The sequence below is a fragment of the Eretmochelys imbricata genome, chromosome 6 (genome assembly GCF_965152235.1).
Source record: "Eretmochelys imbricata isolate rEreImb1 chromosome 6, rEreImb1.hap1, whole genome shotgun sequence".
NCBI lineage: Eukaryota > Metazoa > Chordata > Testudines > Cheloniidae > Eretmochelys > Eretmochelys imbricata.
Window position 1 is genome coordinate 101,708,064 of NC_135577.1, and position 18,207 is coordinate 101,726,270.

The 18,207-nt window shown below is 42.2% G+C and overlaps 1 protein-coding gene across 3 annotated transcripts in view; it reads right to left on the reverse strand.

Annotated features, from left to right (window-relative positions):
- The window catches only part of TTC7B (tetratricopeptide repeat domain 7B), a 309,423-nt gene that overhangs the window by 58,210 nt on the left and 233,006 nt on the right, over positions 1-18,207 (reverse strand). For all 3 annotated transcript variants that reach the window (XM_077819262.1, XM_077819261.1, XM_077819260.1), the window contains one exon: positions 9,579-9,719. In XM_077819262.1, coding sequence (XP_077675388.1) covers positions 9,579-9,719 — 141 coding nt within the window. The remainder of the gene's footprint in view (positions 1-9,578; positions 9,720-18,207) is intronic.

The window sequence follows — 18,207 nt, forward strand, 5'->3', positions numbered from 1 at the left end:
CAGGCTTGACAAAGCCCTGGCTGGGATAATTTAGTTGGGGATGGTCCTGCTTTGAGCAAGGGGTTGGACTAGATGACCTCCCAAGGTCCCCTCCAACCCTGATATTCTATGATTCTATGAATGAAAACCCAATTGTAGAGATACGTAAAACCAGTGAAGCCATTCCACCTAGAACGAGCTGCTACTGCCAGAAAGACATTGTTAAAAACCCTGGGGGCAATGGTGAGGCCAAATGGGAGCACCCTGTACTGAAAGTGGTCGGGGCCAACTATGAATCTGAGAAAATGCCTGTGAGCGGGGTGAATATCCACGTGAAAGTAAGTGGCCTTCATATCAAGAGCTGTAAACCATACATCTTTTTCCAAGGATGCAAGAATGATCATGAGAATAAAGCAACTGAGACTGTGGAGACTGAGGATAGGTCTGCAACCTCCCTACATTTTGGGGACTAGGAAGTATATAGAGTAAAAACCTTTCCCTTGCTGTTGAGGTGTATGTGCTCTATTGCTCCTTGCTGGAGGAGGGTTCCACTTCCTGCCTGAGAATCCCCTTGTGAGAATGGTCCCTGAAAAGGGATGGAGGATTTGGAGGAGATAGGCAAGTAAACTCGATCACATAGCCATAATAGATTATATCTAATACCCACTTGTCCATTGTTACAGCATTCCAGTTGTGGACACAGAGTGCTAAATGACCCCCAAATGGTATATGGGGGGGGTGTCGAGTAGTGGTGGCATCATAAGTGGTCTGCAGCTATTGAACGCCCATTAAAAATATCTTTTTGCCAGGAGACTGACTGACTGACTGGACCCTCCAGACTGAAGCCCAAACCCCACTGTCCCTGGGAAGGTGGGGGAAACTCACCTTGCTCTTCCTGCATTGTGCCTTACCTGTCTCGAGAAGCTGCGCGGGGTGCCATCCCCTGCTGGCAGCTTCAGCCACCAACACCAAAGTGGCACATCCAGGAGCAACAGGGAGTGGGGGGGGCTGCTGCTTTGCCCCCCTCTGCCATCAACACCCAGGAGGCTGCCATGGATGCAAGAAAAATCACCAGTGGCCGTACGTGGCCACAATGGCTGCATTTGAGAAAGGCTGTTTTATACTGTTAGTAGCGGAGTAAAAGTCACATACTATACAACACTGTAGAAGGAACTGGATGCTTTCATGAAATATTTGCTTATTGACTTTACAAGTCCTAATGCAAGGTTGGAAGAAACCAGAAACATCTGATGGTGCATATTCTAAGAATAGCTGCTAGTTTAGACTGTGAAAGGTGCTAAGTCAAAGCTGTAATTATTAGCAAGTAGCATGCAGAAATTAACCACCTACTTAAAAGTAATTTTTAGCTGCTACCACAATTCTGGACTGAAAGATAAACATGCAGAGGCTAAGGGCATGTCTACATGGGCTTTCGGACTACAGGGTGTGAATGGCAGTGCACACTAAAGGGCAGTGCTGTATCTCCACAGTGCAGATGCTGTGGGCATGAATTAAAAGGTTCCTAGTTCACATTAAAGTGGTCCTCTTCAAACAAGACTACATTAATGTGAACTAAGAACCTTCTAGTTCATACCTGCAGCATCCACACTGGGGAAGTTACAGTGCAGCTCTTTGGTGCATACTGCTATTCACATCCACATAGTCTGAACTGCAGAGCAGTGTAGACAAGTCCGAACTTAAAAGAACTCTCACAGTTCAGTTTCTGGTTTCAGAGTAACAGCCGTGTTAGTCTGTATTCGCAAAAAGAAAAGGAGTACTTGTGGCACCTTAGAGACTAACCAATTTATTTGAGCATGAGCTTTCGTGAGCTACAGCTCACTTCATCAGTATTCATTGTCTGGAGTCAAGTCAGAACCATGCTAGCAATGAGTCCTGAATGATAGGGGCAAGCCAGTGTAGCTTTTGGAAATGGTTTTCTTTTGAACTAACAGATAGTAAAACAATGGTGGGAGACAGCATGGTTTTATATGGAGAAGCTTGACACTGTTAACTAGTAAGTATTCCTGTAACTAATAAACCATTAATAGAATTAAAGGAACCTAAAAAAGACAGACTAAATGTACTACGAGAGTATACACATGTTGTGTTCTAGATATGTTTTTAATATTTTAAATTCCAGAAGAGATTGGAAATCTATATTTAAGAATGTGTAAAGGATGAACTCTTTGTTAGCTGTTGAACAGAATACTTTATTCAAGGCAAACCACTGATCTAATTACCCAAGCACCTCAATCCATTATGAGCTAATTCAGTCTGACATCCACAAATAAAGGAGTGAAAACATCTTTGTACCCCAGGAGCAAGAGAAGAGAAGCTGTCTTTTAATCCAGCTAAGATAGAAATCATTGTAAGAGGGAAAAAATTGCTATGCTAAAATCAGTGATGCAAGTTTAAACAAGCCATTCATAAAAGGCTGACAAGTCACCTGACTTGGTAGGAGTTTCTCAAAGAAGAAATGGAGAATTACAGTTTGAAAATGGATGAGCTCAAAAACAAAATGGTGGTTTTGTGTTGCAGGTTCTCTTGCCCCACCCTGGAGAGAATGCCTTCAAGTTCTTGACTCCCTGTCCAAGATGGATGTTTGAGTTTTGCTAAGATTGCTATCATATGATCTCTTTATAATAAAACATATTGGCAGTGTGAACGAATCCAATTATGTTTTCTGTACTTACTTTTATTTTCATGCTTCCTTTAATGTATTTAGTGGCTTTGTAATTAACGTGAATAAATCCTATATTAATGAAACAGTGGAAATTATAAGGGAATTCAATCTTCACGTACCTCTCAAAAGAATAATAGCACAGCGTATTAATTGAAGACCAGTACTGTACTTTCTGTTTCCTTAGTTGGGATATACTAAAAAGTGTTTGAGCAGCAGCATTATCAGATAAAGAGTTCTTCTGATTAACATACAAGATAAATCAGTGAGTTTCCACCTCTGCAGTGTAACCTTGGAAATCTATTCAAAGTTTGAGGTTGCCTGATAACAGTGAACACTGAAGATGTGAGGTGGTGGCAATGGGGAGACAAATCTGTGACAACTGCAAATAGAAAGAAGGGAGAGAAACTGAAAAAGAGCTACCAACATTTAGGGCAGTTATTTATTTAGATTGAACACCATAACTCACTCATGGTTCTACCACTTGTGAGTAAAGCTCTCTTTCCTGAACTCATGGCAATTAGAACAAATTCCATATTCTTAAGAGCTGTGTCTGTCTATATTAGAGTCAGTATAAGGGTGAGTTAGTTATAAACCCTTTCACATATTTCTGCTGTGCTGTGTTTCTATGATTTTAACATAAGAACAACCATACCAAGTGAGACCATTGGTCCATCTAGCCCAGGGGTCGGCAACCTATGGCATGCGTGCCAAAGACGGCACGTGAGCCCATTTTTAATGGCACGCTGCTGCCTGCCAGGGTCCCGGCAGGCAGCAGCGTGCCATTAAAAATCCAGCACGGCCCGCTCTTCTCCGCTCCCCGCCCCCTCCTGCAGGGGCAAGAGGCAGAAGCTTGGTCCTGCCGGCTCCCCTGCCTCTTCCCGCAGTGTGCTGGGTTTCTACCCCTCCTCCTCCTCTCCGTCCCTGCTGGCCGATCAGCTGATGGCCCTTGTGAGGGAGGGGGTGGGGGAGGAGCAGAGTCAGTGTGCTCGCTGCTCGCAGAGAAGAAGCAGGTGCAGGGCCTTGGGGATGCAGGGCATATCCCCTCCAGCCCCCTGCCGTGAGCACCCCACGACCCCAGCCCACACCCCCAGCCCTCTGCCCTGACCCCCCACACACACCCCGAGCCCTCTGCCCTGACCCCCCCCCCCACAACCCCAGCCCTCTGTCCTGAGCCCTGTACCCCCCTCACACACACCCAGCCCTCTGCTTGACTCCTTCACCCCCCCATGACCCCAGCCCTGACTCTGGCACCCCCACACATACCCAGGCCCCCCACACCCCATGCACCCCCCTACATCCTGACTCTTGCACCCCCCACTTCCCCACCCTGAGCACCAAATGGGAGCTCCTGCACCTCCCCCCCCCACATTCCCACCTGCACCCCTCCCACCAAATGGGAGCTGCCCAGGTAAGTGCTCCACACCCAAACCTCCTGCCCCAACCCTGAGCCCCCTCCCTCATTCTAGCTCCTGGCCAGACCCTACATCCCAACCCCTAGCCTGCTCCTTCACCCCCAGCCCTGTGGTCAGAGCACTCCCACCCTCAGCTCAGTGCAGAGAGAGAGAGAGGAAGAGAATGGCCAGAACCAGGGAGAAGGTAGGTACTCACTGTATGTGGGCAGGGCCGGGACCCCAGACCGGCAGCAGGCTGAGTGGGTCCGGCAGCCGGGATCCTGGCTGGCAGGAGCCGGCGGATGGAGCCCCTGAGCGGCAGTGGCCCCTTGCCAGCCAGGATCCAGGCCGCCGGCCCCGCTCAGCCCGCTGCTGGCCTAGGTGAACGGAACCCCATACCAGCAACGGGCTGAGCAGGCTGGCGGCGTAAGATCAACATTTTAATTTAATTTTAAATGAAGCTTCTTAAACATTTTGAAAACCTTGTTTATTTTACAATACAACAATAGGTTAGTAATATAATATATAGACTTATATAGAGAGAGACCTTCTAAAAAACATTAAAAATGTATTACTGGCACGTGAAACCTTAAATTAAAGTGAATAAATGAAGACCCGGCACACCACTTCTGAAAGGTTGCCGACCTAATCATTGTCCCCTAATCATTTTTGTTGCCCTTCGCTGGACTCTCTCCAATTTCTCCACATCCTTCTTGTAGTGTGGGGCCCAAAACTGGACACAGTACTCCAGATGAGGCCTCACCAATGTCGAATAGAGGGGAATAATCACGTCCCTCGATCTGCTCGCTATGCCCCAATGTATACATCCCAAAATGCCATTGGCCTTCTTGGCAACAAGGGCACACTGCTGACTGAATTCCAGAGTGTATTTCAGTATTATCATGCATAGCACCCAGCAGTCTGACATAATATGGGCCCATGCCCAATAAAACTGGGATAGCCAGTCCACAAAAGTAGGGAAGGTTGGATCCTGGCAAAGAACAGGTACGCCATCCTCAGACATACCCTCAACAGGCCTGCTTGGAGCCGGATGCTTGCCTGGCCAAACCCAATCCATAGGCCGATAAGGGCTGAGTAAGGGGCCTCCCCTCTTGTAGCCCCTACACTTTACTATACCCTCCCCTCTTTTAGCCCCTACTATAGTCCTGCCTTAGCTGTGACTAGTAGAACTGAGACAGCGGTTGTGGCTTCCTCAAGCCAAGAGTACCTCCTCATCACCATGTCCAAGGTCATGGTTTGTGTGGCGGAGTCAGCCACATCCAGAGACACTTGCAGGGATGTCTTCGCTACTGCCCTGCCTTCCTTGGCCAACTTAAACTTTGTCATTGCACCCCAGGAGTTAAAGTTGTGTCTACTAAGGAGCACTTGCTGGTTAGCAATGCAAAGCTGGAGCCCTCCTGTGGCATAGTTGTCTGTCAGTCAAAGAGGTCCAGCTTCTTGGCATCCTTAGCTTTAAGGGTAAGTCCTGCTGCCTCTGCTGTTTGCGCTTGTTCGCTGCTGAGACAACCAAAGATCTGGGACTGTGGAGAGGGGTAGATAGATACTAAAATCCTTTTGGGAGAACAAAGTACTTGCACTGCACACTCTCTGCCGTAGGCTGCAAGAGGCTGGAATCTGCCAGAGCGCCTTGACAGGTTCTAAGATGGCAGAATTCAGGGGCAGGACTACCCAAGAAGGGCCCGAAGATGCCAAAATGTCCACTAGGACATGGGAGATCTCAGAAATTTTCTTCACCTGCATCCACAGGTTCTGTGCCACCCATTTCAACAATTCTTGGTGCACCCTGTGGTCATCCTATCTGGGTGCCACCGACATATCTGCAACTGCCTCATCCAGAGAGGAGGAAAAGGATCCCAGAAGCAGTATCTTGCTCTTGGCCATTCGCTCCTGATGGGTCCTGTGGTGCTGGTCCGTGATGTGAGGTACTGGCCTCAGTATTTTGGTCCTGCCCCTGTACTACTAGAGGATGCGGCGGCAGCAGGGCTCTAGTTTCTGATGCCACCGAGTATGACCTCCTTGATTGGGGTCCTTGGGACTGATGGAAAGCACTCCACAAAGTCCCAAAGGGCCATTTACAGGAATCTGCTACTGTGCTGGCCAGCCTGCAGGAGGCAACCCCTGGCTCATGTCCTCCGTCCAATACCTCATACAGGAGTGGTGCCAACTCCTGTATGAGGTATAGGGCTCTGGCTCCGAGGATTTACTCCCTGGAGGACCATAGGGGTGCGGTGCTGGCAAGGGGTGCTGGGATGGAGGCAACCAATGCTGCTGCATCATTGCGGGATTTCCTTTCAACAGCACCCGGGGCCCCGGTACTGTAGCTGGCTTTGCCTCTGGTGCTGGCTCATGTCTAGATGGCAACAGTAGCACTGGGACGGACATCAGATCCTGTGCCACCTGGAATATGTCTGGCGTAGATGGGAGCAGCAGACCCACACTCCTATGGCTCTCCCTTGGGGGAGAGTCCAGCAGCACTGGACTCGATGGCTCCCTCCCTGGGGCCAGAGTCAACAGTGCCACAGCAGCAGCCACTGAGCCCGAGTGGCCCTGTGCAGGTCTCACTCTGCCAGAGTCCTTCTGACTGGTGGACTTTGGGGTAGGGGAGTGTCCCTTGCCTGCTTTTGTGCTGCTTCTTGTGCAGTACTGGCGAATGGGAGTGGTGCCATGTGCTCTCCTGTGCTGACCTCCTTTGTACCAGCGACCTGTGGTGGTGCCGGGAGTCATATAACACTGGCAAGGAATCTCTTCTTGGTACCAGAGAGCATAGGCGCCGACTTCTGCTCCTGCCGGTGGGTGCTCAACCCGTATCTACCCCTGGCCCTGCCCCGACTCCACCCCTGTCCTGCCCCCATTCCAAACCCTTCCCCAAAGTCCTCACCCCAACTCTGCCCCCTCCCTGTCCCTATTCCGATTCCTTCCCCAAATCCCCACCTCCTCCCCTCAACATACCACGTTCTTGCTCCTCCCCCTCCCTCCCGGCACACCGCCAAACAACTGTTTGGTGGTGGCAAGGCGGGAAACACTGGGAGGTAGGCGGAGGACTGGAGACGCGGTGTGCTCAGGGGAGGAGGTGGAGGAGGAGGTTGGGCGTGGGAAGGGGCGGGAGCTTGGCTACCGGTGGGTGCAGAGCATCCACTAATTTTTCCCCGTGGGTCCTCCAGCCCCAGAGCACCCACGGAGTTGGTGCCTATGCTGTAGAGGCTGGGCTGCCCATCCCTCACAGAAGCAGGTGCACTCCTCACAGAGGCAGTGGTGCTTGGTGCTGAGTCAGGGTGAGTCAGCTCTGAGGGATGAAGAGCCACCTCCATCAGGAGGAACTTAAGTCTTTGGTCTTTTTCTTTTTGGGTCTGGGGCTTGAAACCTCTACAAAACCTGCAACGATCACACAGCTGGGATTCGCTCAAACACTTGTGCCAAACTGAGTGGGGATCACTGATAGGCATAGGCTTGTTGCAAGCCTTGAATGGCTTAAACCCCGGAGACCGAGGCATTCCCTGGTGCTGGGCAGGACAGAACCCTGATAAGCGGGGTCCTACTCTATACTAGCAACTTATGCAAAGACAAACTACTAACATTTTTATAACTATTTACAGAAAAATACACAAGAAGTCAACTGCGGAAAGTACTTTCAGAGCAAGAATGAGTAGTTCCAGCAACCGTCACAGGCAGAAAGATGGAACTGAGGGAGTGGCCGTCCCCTATATACAAAGCCATGAGGGTGAGACTCCAGAGGGCGCTGGAGCTGACCCGACAGATACCATTGAGGGAAAAACCTTCTGGCGACTGCGCACGCAGACCTACATGGGCATGGACATGAGCAAGCACCCAAAGAACTTCTTTTCAAATTGAATATTTTTAAAAGAATGATTAGAACACTGTTTTCACATAAACCATTATACAATGCACTATAACCTTACACTGCCATCAGTGATACTCTCTGACTTAAGAGTTTGATGCGAAGCTTCAAGCCATTCTTGGGCACAAACTCCATTCCAGATCATTCACCAGTTAGGAAAATGCTACCACAATCCCAACAGGCAAACCAAGAAATGGAGACATTAGAACCCCACTATCATTTTTACATTGGATGGGTGTCACAAAAGCAAAATGATACTGGTTTGTTTACTCCTGTGACACTGTTGTCAAGTAAAGTTTTTATACAGTGCTAATGTTTTTTCTTCCAGCTACAGTTGTAATATCTGATATTCTTGTAAATGCCTGCCCCTCTCCAGGGGAAATATGCCATCTATGTTCCATGATATTTAGCTTCTCAAGAAGCTTCAGACACCATTACGACTACAAAGATGACAGGGATACCGCTCCATTGATCTGCAAAGTTCTGATCCACCGTGTAGCAATCACACTATAAAACTGCTGCCCTATCTTATGTATGAATCAAGTGCTTTCTATTTAAGTTTCAGAGTAACAGCCATGTTAGTCTATATTCGCAAAAAGAAAAGGAGTACTTGTGGCACCTTAGAGACTAACTCAATACCAGGATCCAAATCTTCCCCTTTTTTAAAAAAAAAAAGTTCAGTAATTTAAGTATCATAAAAAGTTCAAAACAACCAACTGGCCAGCACCAGCAAGCATTTCACACAGTCAGCCCAGAGGCCTAGTTCAAGCTTTGGGCCCAATCTATTACTTGCTTTGCCATTGGACTGCATCTACCTCCATTCAGACTTTTTGAAAGGAGCATAAACAAATGTCCAATTTTTTACTTTATTGAAATACTAAATACCATGTTTACAGCATTACTTTGAACAGGTGCCTTTCAGATCCAGCCCACAATGATTAACGTGTGTCAGCAACAGCTTTAATAAATACTGTCCTGCCTCCCTCTGTAATAGAAGCACTTGCATATATTAAAAGTATCTGAATTTTTGCACATGGAAAACAGCAAAAACCTATGCACCCCCCCCTTTAAAAAAAAGCAGTCTCCCCTTTTTTTAATTACACATCCAATGAATATATTTTGGAAGATCAACTTTAATTATTGTACCCCTTTATGCAGAGTGATAGAAGCAACTCACATTAAAACTATATTTCTGTGGTTAAGTTCAGCAAACTATGATATGCATTATTTTTATTATTAGGACCCCAAGATTATTAAACATTCTTATGATGATTGAAGTTTAGTTAAAAAGTTCCACAAAAACACAGCAACCCTTAATTCTCAAGGACAAATTTGCCAAATAAGAAATTTTAGAAATCCATGATTTAATACAGTCTAAACTGTAGTTAGAAAATGCAACAACACTGTGACAAGGTTATTAAATTAAAAACTAAATGCCATCCTTATTGACCACTGTTTTATAAATTTAAACATACAATGTTCTCTCTTGAAATGCAACAAAATGCCACACTTTGAATAAGTGTCCTTAAAAGCTCCAATTTCAGTTGAGAAATGATAATAGTCTGACCTGCTGAATGAAATGAATACAGATTCCTGCTGCTTCACAGGTTAGTGAATAGAAAAAAAAGTAGTTTTTGTTTTCCAGTACCTGCATGAAGCCAAATTTGAGCCAGAGTCATCCAAGGATGCAGAGGACCTTGCTTAGGAGCACTGCTCTGCAAAGATGAAGCAACCTCAGACAGTGCCTGCTCCACTCTGGAGGCTGCTATTGACGTTGCATGGACTGAACCTGTAGAAGTAATAAAAAAAATTACATCAGTGTGGAGAGAAGGGAGGGGAAGGAAGAAAGACAAAAATGTTCATAAAGGCTGGGTTAAATACTACACCTTAACCCTTTCCATAACACAGGCTTCACTAAAAAAGCTAACTTGGGTCTTAACTTCCGGATGTTCGCGGTTAGTCTTTTTCTAATGTAAAATGCACAAATGTGAGTGAATCTACACAAAATTATGTTATGATTTTACTAGCAGCAATGTTTGATGTCAATTTGAGTAGTCACTGTGAACACTGAAGATTTAACGCAGCATTTAATTTATGAGTATAAATGATTCAAAGAAGGTTTGTGATGGCACTATATGCTGTAACCTTTATGTTGCTGCATGCACTTTGGTGTTAGTAATTGCAATGTCTTTTGATATCGTGCAATTAGATGACTACTTAAAGGCTAGTAATAGGTTGCAAAAAAGAAAGACAGAACTAAAATATATAGGCTGAGCACAATGTGCCCCTACATGGATACACGATTAAATTGCATGGGATGCAAATTTAGATAATCAAGAATGTTGAAGTAAAATGTTTAGCAGCCAAAGAATTCCTTGCAGGAAGAATATCTTGAAAATGCTGAATGGAATGGATTAGTCTCTCAAAATAAAGTTTTTCTGAGGGATATTAAAATTCAGTCTGAAATAGTATCTTTTTTCCAGTACATGAAAAATGAAATAGGTTTTCTATCAGTTCAGTATGTATGCTACCTCATGATAAATTAAACGTATGTATTACATATTTAATTGTCACCAGAGAAACTTTAGCATTGATGTTTTTCTATCCAGACCATAAACATTTTAAGTTGTAGTTCTCACTGTGATTTTAAATACTTACAGATCCACTGTAAATTTGTTCTGTAATTTCAAATTGTATTTGACGCTCACTGGGCTTGATTAAAGAAGAAGTTTTACACTGCTTACAGAGATAGGAAAACAGGAACAAAGGAAATGCCAGACTGGATCAGACTAAAGGTCCATCTAGTCCAGTATCCTGCCTCTCATAATGACCAGCAGCAAATGCTTTACAGGAAGATGTTGAATTGACTACCAAAGAAGACAAAGACATAAGCTTGGGTTGGTGATTGCTTGCCCGAACCTGCAAACAGTAAACCTGTGCTAGCCACGTGACTGTTGACATTACAGATCTTCACAAGAGAAGAGATACAATATGGATGGCTTTCAGTAAACGGCTGCAGTTTGATGTAGTAACATCAGAGTACATTTGAAGTGGAGGATGTGGTGAATGCAGACACACATTGCATAACTTATCCCAATGCTTCTGTTGTCTACTGTCCCCTCCCCCAGACTAGATGGTGCCAGCCTCCCAATCAATTTGGGAAATGCTGATGTGTGTATTTTATTATTTTTTGCATGAGAGAGAGAAATTTGTCACTATGTTTGAACAGTTCTGTCGAGGGTATAAAAGCAGTGATTCCATTGATTTCAGGATCCGGTCCACCATTGCCCTCCTTAGTTTTTAAAGATGACAAGTTCCACAATCAACAGCAGAGACTCATGCTCTCCTCCAGCAGCAAGGGGCTCAGAGAATTTTCTTAGTTAAAAAGCCTAAGGGATGTCTGATGCGATCCGTGCAGTGGCTCAGCAACAGAGCAGAAGCCTTTGCTACTTCCATTGCTGACATGGTCTGTTGTAAATGGTTAAGAAGGAGAATCCACCCAGGTCTCGAAGAACTGGTAAGGAAGGGATGCAGTTCCTTGATATGAAGAAAAGCTGAGGAAAGGAGAAAGTTGCAGACCATCATCCAACCCCTCACTTACAATAATACAAAGCTTCAGCAGGGAGGAGTTCCCTAGCAGGAGGCTGGTTGTATAGTGGGAACCATGTAATCTTAACAGAAGTAAAATTTTTCCACTATGCAAACAAATGTTTTGGTACCTTCTAAACAGGCCAACATTTGTTCAATTTAGGAAATATATTATTCAGATTGCACATTCCTAGTATCCAGGTCTAAAAAGTCATAAAAACAATGGAATGTAAATGGTTTACTACAGTAATTCTGTAAGTGGATAAATCTACATACAGTGCAACAGTAACTTGGTGGTAAAACTTATTTGAGCAGAAGATAATTCTATAGGATAATAAGCAACTATACCAAAGTTATAATAGCTTATTTAAGACCATAAGAATGGCCATGATGGGTCAGACCAGTGATCCATCTAGCCCAGTATCCTGTCTTCCAACAGAAGCCAATGCCAGATGCTTCAAAGGGAATGAAAAGAACAGGGCAATTTACCGAGTGATCCATCCCTGTTGTCCAGTCCCAGCTTCTAGTAGTCAGACATTTAGGACACCCACAGCATTTAGGAAACTCTGATCCTCTTGACTAACAGCGATCGATGGACCTATCCTTCACAAACTTATCTAATTCTTTTCTGAATCCAGTTATAGTTTTGGCCTTCATAACATCCTCTGACAAGGAGTTCCACGGTTGACTGTGTTATGTGAAGAAGTACTTTCTCACATTTATTTTAATACTGCTGCCTGTTAGTTTCATTGGGTGATCCCTGGTTCTTGTGTTACGTGAAGGGGTAAATAACATTTCCTTATTCACTTTTTTCACACTATTCACAATTTTATAGACCTCTATCATATCCCCTCTTACCCTTTCTAAACCGAACAGTCCCAGTTTAATCTCTCCTTGTACGGAAGCTGTTCTATACCCCTAATCTCTCTGTTGCATTTCTCTGTATCTTTTCCAATTCTAATGTATCTTTTTTTGAGATGGGGTGACCAGAACTACACACAGTTTTCCAGGTGTGCAAGTACCAGGGATTTATATAGTGACATCATGATATTTTTTGTCTTATTATTTATTCCTTTGTTAATGGTGTCTAACATTTTGTTAGGTTTTTTGACTGCCACTGCACACTGAGCAGATGTTTTCAAAGAACTATCCATGACGACTTCAAGAGCTCTTTTTTGAGTGGTAATAGCTTATTCAGAACCCATCAATTTGCACAGATATTTGGGATTATGTTTTTCAGTGTGCATTACTTTGCATTTAATAACATTTAATTTCATTTGCCATTTTGTTGCCCAGTCACCCAGTTTTGAGAGATCCCTTTGTAACTCTTCACAGTCAGCTTTGGACTTAACTATTTTGAATAATTTAGTATCATCCACAAGCTCTGACACCTTACTGTTCACACACTTCCAGATCATTTATGAATATGTTCAACAGCACAAGTACCACTACAGGTCCTGGGGGATCCAGCTATTTGCCTCTTTTCATTGTGAAAACTGACCTTTGTTTCCTATCTTTTAACCAGTTACCAGTCCATGAGAGGACCTTCCCTCTTATCCCGTGACTGCTTACTTTGCTTAAGAGCCTTTGAGGAGGGACCTTGTCAAAGGCTTTTTGAAAGACCGTATACACTATATCAATTGGATCACCTTTGGCAACATGCTTGTTGACACCCTCAGAAAATTCTAAAGCATTAGTGAGGCATGATTTCCCTTTACAAAAGCCATGTTGACTCTTCCCCAAGATATCATGTTCATCTATGTGTCTGATAATTCTGTTCTTTACTACAGATTCAATCAATTTGACTGGTACTGAAGTTAGGTGTATTGGCCTGTAATTGTCAGGATCACCTATCAAGTCTTTTTTAAAAATCGGTGTTACATTAGCTATCCTCCAGTCATTTGGTACAAAGTCTAATTTAAGTGATAGGTTACCTATCAACTACAATTTCATATTTGACAGGTTTCAGAGTAGCAGCCGTGTTAGTCTGTATTCGCAAAAAGAAAAGGAGTACTTGTGGCACCTTAGAGACTAACAAATTTATTTGAGCATAAGCTTTCGTGAGCTACAGCTCACTTCATCGGATGCACTCATTGGAAAATGCATCCGATGAAGTGAGCTGTAGCTCACAAAAGCTTATGCTCAAATAAATTTGTTAGTCTCTAAGGTGCCACAAGTACTCCTTTTCTTTTTTGCGAATTTCATATTTGAGTTTCTTCAGAACTCTAGGGTGAATACTATCTGGTCCCGGTGAATTACTGTTTAATTGATTAGTTTGTTCCAAAACCTTCCCGACTTGTGAAATATGAATCATAACTAGCCACCTGACAACTGATTCCTACTTCACACTTGTTATTTGAAGGTGAAGAGTGCCCTCTTAACTTTTTCATTTTTCAAATCTTTTCAGAAAGGATCAATTCCACAATTTTTGCAGTTCTATGTAAATATGTATAAGTTTATAATACGTATCACTTAAAATTTTATTTCTTAGTACTAGTTCTCTAAATAAAATATACAACCGTTTCAAATGCATGCTTCCTTATCCCATTAAATAAATAGAAAATGTTTATCTCCTAATTTTCACTAGATTAATACATCTGGCTCACAAGAATTTTTAAATTAATCATGGACTAAACATTTACAATCAAATGATGGACACAGAATTTCACATAAACTCAGATTATTTCAGAAATGGTGATTGCAATTCCAATTTCTTAACATTAATAACCTTTCAAACAAATCAACTTCAAAACTCCCTCACTATCCTCTGCTGTGACCAAACTTTCCAAAATAGTCCACATTGTCTTCAACAGTAGTTTCTTTGAATTTGAAAGTTTAAAGAAGGAGACTCAATGATATTTGTGTGCCTATCTCCCTAAGGTCCATTTAAAAATCACAGCTTCTGTTCTTTCACTGCTCTTTGCTTCAACCTGAGGAGTTTTAGGTAATCTCAACGTAGTGCAGGAGAGTTGGAAGTTAACTGCTTTGAAAAGCAAAGAAAAATAAGTCACAAGTATATAGTCTGGGTTGGGCACTATTTATGCAAAATAACAGATCAGAACTACACTATTTTTGCTTTTTTCCTATGGTCTCCTTATCTGAACATCTGTGTCATAGTTGACTCCACGTAGTTTGTCAGAGCCCTTCTCCAAAGGATGGGATAGCCTCTAATGCAGCCTCTGGCAGTCCCTGTTTTTTGTGGGTCTCTAGTCATCACTACCACTGGAGCTTCATCATGCCTGGGCTATGCCTTTTTACAGTCACATAGTCTTTTAAGTCATCAAATCAAGTATCTTGACCATGCGTCACTATCACCCCGGAAATCTAATCCCACAATACCTCATGCTTCTCTGGTATCACCACAATTAATCAGCATTTGGCTCATTCATGGCTCTTCCAGTGGAAATGCATGGAACACAGTTTCTCTTAACAGTTGTTCTGTGGACAACTGGGAGCAGTTCTCTTAAAAGCAGTTTTGAGTGTCCAAAGTTCACTCTTTCTTCTAGTTTCTTCATAAGTTTTCTTATTTAAAATGCAGATTTCTTGCTCTATATCTCACACTTGCTATGGTGCTAACTGCCTACATTCTGCCTTCCTGTTCCACTCTACCACACACTCACTCTGCTCTTTCCCCAGCATCACACAGACCTCTCCTAGTTTTGTTGGTATGGTTATAGACCCTCAGCCAATCACATTCCTTTGCTTACCTCTCTCCAGGAAGGTTTTGTTGCTGTATTTCAATTTTTATTTCCCTTCCATCTCCTAAAGGTGCTATGGCAGTTTTGCTCTCATTGCTTTGACCGGGAATATATATATTCTGTATTCTTTAATCCCTACCCAGCCCATCAGAATTCATCGTAAAGGCCAACTTGTGTCCAGAGGAATATGCTGTAAAACACTCCATTATCTCTTCATCAGAAAACATAACCCATGCAGAGAAGTTGTTGGACAACTGCTAAAATCAGGATTTAAGCATGAACGTTGTGAAGAACTGAAGAAGGGTTTTGTTCCCTTAAAAGAGAAACTGAAGATTGTTTTGAAATCAAATGTCTGAAAAAGGCATGAGAGGTCTAGGAAAGAAAACTAGTTATAATACATCAGCATAATGGTTCTCTGCTATCACCTTTGGCTTGTTTGGTTTTACTTTTACTCGGGTTTATCTTTGATACTAAAATTGTCTCAATGGCAGAAAGTTTTTGGAAGTTCAAGAACTCACATATTTAGTTACCACCTGAATAACATCTGGAAATAGTAATTACCTCACACACGGTAAAATGTGAGCGATTTGCTGTCTAACTTTTTATTTCATGACACATTTTTGTTGAGAAATATTTTGCTTTACTTTCAAGATACCTTTCACAATCGCTATTCAGGATTTATGAATAGAGAATTTTTGTCACTAAACTAACATTTTATTAGCTTGCGATCAGCCTGTCCTTGTTTGAATGTTTTAATCAATAAACTCTTAATTCATTTGGAGACTTCATCTGCCACAATGCGAACAAATTACCAAGCAAGCCTGAGACTGTGACCAGGTGATTACTGAACCGTTAGCATTTTTACTGGCATTTGCTCTGAGAAGTCCTTTCCATCTCAAAGATTTGCTTATTGCCCAATTTCAGCAAATATAGCAATGCCCAAAATTTACAGATTATCTCTAAAATTTTCTTTTAGATTATCTTTCTAAAATTCCATCTTGTCCTGAAGCCTAGATGTTCATAAGCATCCCTATGTAAAAGAAAATTATGATAAAATCCATGGCTTTTCTAGTAATTTTCTTGGTAATTTCTAAATAAATTTCAATATTAAATACTTGACTTAATGAGAGTCTGTCATATAGTGTTGCTTTCACTGTAGAAGAGGAAAGTTGCTTTATAAATCAAATTTAATGGAACAATGTCTTATTCAAAGCAAGAAAAATCTGAATTCAACAGAATCACTCAGACAGGATGAAGAACACTTCCAATTTCATATGCACAAAAAGCAGGCATTAAAGCATTTAAAAATACTAATGGTGTAACATGCACTGGATTGTGTGCTAATGCAAGCAAACACATTTTGTTTAAAGACACAGCACCTTCTGCGGGGCTACATAAAGCAGATGTTTTAACTGAAATTTATATTCTTCCTACTGAATATTCACAAGGCACCTGAGACACTTTTCCTCACACTGAAGCTGCAATATTAATTATCGGTTTGGGCAGAAGAACATTTAGCGTACCCTCTCCTTTAGTTCCGTGAATAACACTATCTGCCCTGAGACAAGGTGGGTGAGGTAATATTTTTTAATGGACCAACTTCTTTTGGTGAGAGAGACAAGCTTTCAAGCTTAGAGAGAACAGACACCATACTTGCAGCGAAATATGTATAGCTCTTCCAAATTCTCCTTTACTTCGCCCCTTAGTTAAAAAAAAATCTCCATTACTTCGGAGAAATCTATTTCAAAGTGAAAAGGGTAATGAAAACACAATTTCTATAGTCTAAGAATAAAATAATCTTAAAATATATCTGATAGTAGCATCTCAAGGTTGCAGAAAATGTGTTTGTATCTTGGATAATTTATTTGTCTAACTTTAAATGTATATTTACTGATCTATGCTCTTTATTTTATTCTATTTATTGAGGTCTTTAGCTCTCCTCTGACAATCACTATTCCAGGCAGTGGAACACCTCTCCGCGAAGAAAGCAATAGCCCACTGTGAATTGCACTAGAAATCAAATTAACAGTAGTAACATTACATATTAGACCACTGTAATGCTTACTAACAGTGGTGGCTTAAGAACTTTAACAATAAAAATTACCGGTGACTGACCATTATTCTATATAAGACCTTCCTGAAATACCTTTATTTGCAGCCCTCCAGAAATGAATACTGCCTCTTTAATAATTAAATGTAAGTGTTGGTTGAGTGCATTCAAATTTTGTAAGATTACAGTCCTTAGAGTGATTGAATGGGTAAACAGCATCAGCTACACTTTACACACTGTATCAAACTTCCACTACTGATAAACAATATTTACATTCTGTGGTGGAGAAATGTGTGATTTTTAAGTAATTTAGAAATTAAAAGTAGACCTGTATAGTGAATACTACTTACAAACTGAAAAAAGGGAGTAAAAACCATGAAAGTAAACATCTGGTGGGTTACCTCTGAACAACAGATCAAATCACAAATTAAAATCTTAATTAAAAAAAGACAAAATATAAAAACTAAATACTCCAAGAAAACAAAAAGACTTCTGATAATCTTCAAACTGAAAATCAGGTTTATTGTTTTCAGCTTTCAGTAAAGGTTCTGAAAGAGAGGGATTGTTACAACTTCTGAAATCATTTTGGTTTTCACCAGTACAGGATGGTGAACTCAACATTTGTGATGTGTGTTTTGTTTCTATTACAGGAAGATATATAGTTGAATAAAATAAGCAACCCACGATCTTCAGCTCTGAAATTTATACCAAGGAGCTACAAGGATCTGGACTAAATTTTTATTCATATAGCATAAAGGGGAAAAATACCCAAAGCTTTGAATCTCACCTATTGTTTACACTCTAGATAAGAATCTGACATTCTGCTTTTATGCCGTACACATCATCATGTAAACTTCTCTACACCTCATCATGCAATCTAGAAAGCTCCTTTCCTCATTAATACTGTAGCTTTTATTGGAAATGAAAAAGTCAGACTTTAT